The 6,000-nt window shown below is 40.1% G+C and overlaps 1 protein-coding gene across 1 annotated transcript in view; it reads right to left on the bottom strand.

Moving 5' to 3' along the window:
• Nucleotides 1–2,798: 2,798 nt before the first annotated feature.
• The window catches only part of LOC132134224 (interferon alpha/beta receptor 1a-like), a 29,786-nt gene continuing 26,584 nt past the window's right edge, over nucleotides 2,799–6,000 (bottom strand). Inside the window, exons 6-7 of the mRNA XM_059547020.1 lie at nucleotides 5,702–5,856; nucleotides 2,799–3,351 (exon numbers count right to left, since the gene is read on the bottom strand). Coding sequence (XP_059403003.1) covers nucleotides 3,055–3,351; nucleotides 5,702–5,856 — 452 coding nt within the window. The 3' untranslated portion in view covers nucleotides 2,799–3,054. The remainder of the gene's footprint in view (nucleotides 3,352–5,701; nucleotides 5,857–6,000) is intronic.

Raw genomic sequence — 6,000 nt, 5'->3', positions numbered from 1 at the left:
AACATGTACTTGGGGAAATCGTTCTTGGAGGCACACCAACACTAGAAGTCATCAAATAATCTGCCACTGATACGAAAAACTTGACAGACCGATAACAGGAGTACAGTTCAGGCTTTTAAAAAAAAATTTATTGTAAAACTGAAATGCAAAAATAGAAATATCTTGTTGCAAAATGTTTAAAAAAAATGTTTAAAAATGTATTTCATGAAATGAAGCGACATCTTGCTCCAATAAATACTACTTCTCTTAACAAATGTTATTGCCATAAAACACTTCCTTAGACCAAACCTATGATTTCTAGATTACATACAAATATATATTTATCTGTAAAAACACTGACAATAATGAAGATAACTGTGTTGCATCCTGTTCTGTAGAGAGGCAGAACTGTGCAAATGAAGCAAACTTGATCCCTCGGTCAGAATCGAGGGGTCGAGGGACAGTCCAGATAAACTTCCCTTATCCAGACACACTTCAGTATGGCCGTGGGATTCCCCCAAGGGGAAGTGCTTGGGGAAGTTTGGGAGTGCATGTCTAAAAGTGGTGTGGAACGCAGAATGTAATCTCGGGGTAAATGAGGTATATCTAGGTTAGTTATGTAAAGAGCTTTTATGATTGTGTTGAACAGACCTTTGAGTGATTGTACATATGATTGATTTTGTTTTGTGAATCTTGTCTTTTCTTCCATTAATCAATCGTGAGACAGAACATATAACATGACCCAATGGTATTGTGTCTAACTCACTCAGGTTCACGAGAACAACGGCTGCAGTTTGTAAATCTATAACACTATATTGATCACTCTGTGGCGCCTCACAAGGCTGCTTCAGTGCTTTGCTCTCCAGTGTTTGTACGGTTTTTGTTTGTTTTTCCTGTTTTCCTGGTTTTTTGTTAAACAAACACAATCAGTTGTTTCACCAGGGAAGAACTGCTGAACATTCGGCAGAACACATCACAAGATCTTTTACCAGATTTAAATTATTCAGACGTTTTACTGAATGTTGTTATCGGAGGTGCAGCGACGCTGATCAAACGCTTCAGGACGCACAGACGGGGAAAGCGAGAGGGAGAGAACGCGGATTTCGAACGCCCTTGCCTAGCATCCATCTGGCAAATCTCCGCTCTCTACCCAACAAAACAAACTAACTCCTTCTGCTCTCTCGGACAAATAAGGATTTCTCACACTCTGCTGCTCTGTGTTTCACGGAAACCTGGCTGAATGACGCCATACCGGACAGCGCACTCCATCTGCCGGACTTTCAGCTGTTCAGAGCGGACCGCGAAGCAGAATCAACGGGGAAATCACGCGGAGACGGGACATGGTTCAACATCAATGAACAGTGGTGTACAGATGTAACTGTGTTAAAGAAGATGTGCTGTCCTGATCTACAAATGCTGTTTGTCAACTGCAAGCCGTTCTATTGGCCACGGGAGTTTCACTCGTTCATTCTGGTTAGTGTTTACATCCCTCCACAAGCGCACGTAGGTCTGGCATTACAGAAACTTAGATTAAACTTAGAAAATTAGTTTCTGTGAGGATATATGCATTCCTACCAGGACTTATTTAACATTCAACAATGATAAGCCATGGTTTACAGTAAAACTCAGACACCTTCGTCAGGCCAAAGAGGATGCCTACAGAAATGGGGACAGGGTCTTGTACAATCAGACCAGGAACACACTGAACAAAGAGATTAGAGCGGCTAAAAAGACCTACACTAAAAAGTTAGAAAACCAGTTTACTTCCGACAACCCAACCTTAGTGTGGAGAGGACTGAGAGCACAAACTACAAGACACCATCCCCCTGCACTGAGGCTAATCAATGACTTGCTGAATGAGTTTTATTGTAGATTTGAAACCCCTAACACCCATTTTGACCAACTCCCTACACAACCATTAACACCTCCTGCAATCCCCCTCTCCATACCTCCTGCTCTTCAAATCTGTGAAGATGATGTGCGCCAGGTCTTTAGGAAGAACAAAAGAAGAAAAGCACCAGGCCCAAATGGCGTTACACCAGCCTGTCTGAAAACCTGTGCTGACCAGCTGGCCCCCATCTTTTCACAGATCTTCAACAGATCTCTGGAGTTGTGTGAAGTGCCTTCCTGCTTCAAACGCTCCACCATAATCCCCGTTCCAAAGAAACCCAAGATAACAGGACTTAACGACTACAGACCTGTGGCTCTAACGTCTGTCGTCATGAAGTCGTTTGAAAAACTGGTTCTGGCTTATCTGAAGGACATCACTGGACCCTTACTGGACCCCCTGCAGTTTGCTTACCGAGCAAACAGGTCCGTGGATGATGCAATCAACATGGCATTGCACTTCATCCTGCAACATCTAGACAAAACAGGGACTTATGTGAGGATCCTGTTTGTGGACTTACTCAATCCTATTCCATTATCATTTATAGCACAATTGTTTATACACTTATTTGCCTAATTATTTTTTTGTGTGTGTGTTGTTGTCGTCTCTGTGTACTGGAAGCTTATGTCACTAAAACAAATTCCTTGTATGCGCAAGCATTCTTGGCAATAAAGCTCTTTCTGATTCTGACTTTGACTAGTTTTTTTGTTACTGGTCAAAGAAGTTTGAATTTTGTGTGCATTTAGTAAAAAAACGGCAAATTGGAAAAATACCTCAATGCAATTAAAACTAGTTTAATGTTTGTTTTATGGTGGTCTTTGGCTCAAAAGGGTTCACAATTTGTTTTTGTTCTCTTTTTGTCTACTTATAAATATATATGATATATGCATGTTATTTTATGATTCTTACACGGAGAGGAGATTAATGAGGAAATAATCAAAGGAAACTGTCATCTAACGAATGACAGTTAATTCTCTTTTAAACCCTGCTGTTGTTAAAGTTAACAAAGAAAGACATCAAGTGACAATAATGAATTAAGATTCTATAAGAATCATAAGAAATCTGAGTGTTAACAAATATGGCTAAATGTCATAAACCTCAGAAAGTTCTCTACATGTACACACAATAAGTGGACAGATGTTGGAAGAGAGAAAGGTGAAGCTGCAAAAAGTCAGAGTCCTGTTGTTTCAAGCACAGAGCTCCAGCAGCGTCCCATCATGCAGCTCTACTCTGTGCTTCTGGCTGCTCATCTGTAGGTCAGTGTGTGTGGTGGATCTGTGACTGGAGTCCTCCTCTGTGGAGTAAACGCCTGAGTCTCCGCTGCCGTGTCGGCTGTGTGTACTGGAGTCCTCTTCTCCAGCGTTTGAGTGCTCATCCACTGCCACAGCGTCCAGCTCAGTCCTGACCAAGACCAGCGGCTCACACACAGACTCTGGATACTCTGGAGACAGCAGCTGCGGCTTCTTGGACTCACTGAACAACAGCTGAAGAGACACAGAGAGAGAGAGAGAGAGAGCATGTATTTAAATGATGGGGGACTCCTCGAGGATCAGAAGAACACAGTACTGTAGATGGTTTCAGCAGCGGAAGTCAAAGTTGGGTTAACTTGAAGAGCAGTGAATGAGAGAGTACCACAAACATAGTTATTGCACTGCCATTTGCTCAAATAGCAAAAGAAGAGCTCCACGATAGTGATTTCATAACTTTCAATGATAGGACAAATATTGAGAGAGACTGATAACGACAGTCAGAAGAGAGAACGATGTCAAATTTACCACCCCTCCCACAGACGCTGCATCAGAAACACCCTTGCATTAGCGTTTACTAGTAATGACTTATGAATTATAACAATGAAGTGAAAATAGACCATTTTTAATGAGATTTGCTATTTCTGACATAAGCAAATCAAAATAATATTTTCTGAAGTCATCGTGATTAGCTGTTCAGTCTTGATGGACCAGAGCGAATCAAATAATAAGATACAAACAGACTGATGAGGTCAGAGCAGTGATTTCCAGCTAGTCCCTAGACTCGGTTCTTATAAGATTTACCTGAGAAGATACTGCTGCATAAGATTAGCTTTCCCCTTCTTTATTCTTTATAACCCAAGAATGCGGCGACAAATACCTGGGGTTACGCCGCAGATACACCGCAGTGAATTACAACTCTGTGCGTTCGGCTGTACGCTCACCAGTAGCACCTCCACGGACGAAAACACACATAATTATGTCTAAATACACTGTTCTGGTGAGTTACCTTGTAAATGTGGTCTTAAATGAGTTAAGACTTAAATTACTGTAAAGAGTTGGGGAAAAGATCAGATGCGTGTCATGTGCATCAGGTTTTAAAGAGACGGTGCTGATTTTAAAGTAAAACCCACTGAAGTCTGTCATTGATGAAAATCGGACTAATATATATAAGTCCGATTTACACACACATATACATATATATATATATATACACACACATATATATATATATATATATATATATGTGTGTAAATTAATTCTCTGCCAGCAGGAGGCGCTTGTAGAGCAGGAGAGAGAAAGAGGTTTCTTCAGTAACGGCTGTAATCAGATAAGAGCTGCTCTCACAAACATTGCTCAGGAATTACAGATGAAATAAGAATGACATCCATAATTTTCTGAAGACAGTCAGTTTCATTCAGAAATACAGTGATATAAAAACACCCAGGTATAAAAACAAAGGTTTTTGGACCTTGACACGTGCAGTGCTCATGTTTATTCATTTGATTTTTTTGATTATTCTCGTTCATTTGATTTGCGTGTCTGTCTTTAAAGATTTTGGCGTATTTCCTCTTTTTGATGTAGCCACGTCTTCGTGCTTTTATGAAGAGAGCGCATCTACACACCTTTTGGACAGCGCACAGAACCAGGTTGACCGTTACTTAAAAAAAAAACTGGTACCATTACGGTTTCATTTTTTCTGTACCGACTTGGTACCCAAGTACCGGGTCTTCTGACAACACTAGTAGTAATAACTGCATGTTTTTGCAGAAATCATTTTTTTGGCTTGTAAATTTTCTCATGTCACCGGCCATGTGCAGGTGTGGCAAAAAGTTAGTTTTAGGCCCTGTTGAGAAGCATAGAAACCTTGTGGTTAGAAGTAGATCCTCTTAATTCAGAAACATTGCAGAACTGAATCCTTGTTTTTTGTTTTTTTTTGTCTTTTAATAATTTGGAAGTTGTTATGCATGCTTTTATTACATCCAGACTGGACTATTGTTACTCATTGTATTACAGTGTTTCTCATGCCTCACTTTCACACCTGCAGTTGCTTCAAAATGTTGATGCTAGGCTTTTGAATGTGATGAAATATGCAAATATGTCACCTGTATTAATCTCCACTGGCTTCCTGTCAAATTCAGAATCAAATATAAGAAGTTACTTGTTTTTTTTAAGGGTTTAAATAGGTTGGCACCCTACTTCTGCAGTTACTCATGTTATCTAGGCCATTAAGAGCTATACAAAGGTTTCAGTTAAATAAAATAAATAGAAATGAAAAAAACCTTGAAGTCAACAGAGGACCAGCTGGAGCAAAGAGCTAGATGAGAAATAACTTAAGGTAGAGGAGGCTAAATCTAATGCTACTCTATGCAGCAATAGTGAGTCAGGAGACCGCATGTAAAATATATGATTCAATCAGAACTTCTGTCTTTATTCCTGAAGACAGCTGATAAATGTATTTTGATTAACAGTTCATCAATGCATAACTACTAGAATGTATAAATTGACCTGAGATGCATCAAATGTATTTAAAACCTTACGACACATATCATTTTGGAGCAGGTAACAGAGTATAAATGTTCTGTACCTCCTGAATGTGATCCGGGAGTTGAATGTCTGGGCAGAAGGTGTTCTTGAGGAGCGTGAACATCTTGTAAAAGCAGAAGTACAACAGCACCAGCAGGAAGAACAGCAGCAGACCGATCAGGACGTACAGAAATATCTCCCAGTACGGCATCTGACCTGAAATAACACACAGCATTCAGTCGTAATGTCACCGTATGCCACACACTCATTCATCTGACAGAAGAATCACTTGTCATCATGAGTACCGCCTCTGCATTATGAAATCCATACATGTACACTATAAATGCTCACAAATGAGGA

The sequence above is a fragment of the Carassius carassius genome, unplaced genomic scaffold (genome assembly GCF_963082965.1).
Source record: "Carassius carassius unplaced genomic scaffold, fCarCar2.1 SCAFFOLD_58, whole genome shotgun sequence".
In the NCBI taxonomy this organism is placed as follows: domain Eukaryota; kingdom Metazoa; phylum Chordata; class Actinopteri; order Cypriniformes; family Cyprinidae; genus Carassius; species Carassius carassius.
This window is presented reverse-complemented; position numbering and strand designations above follow the sequence as displayed.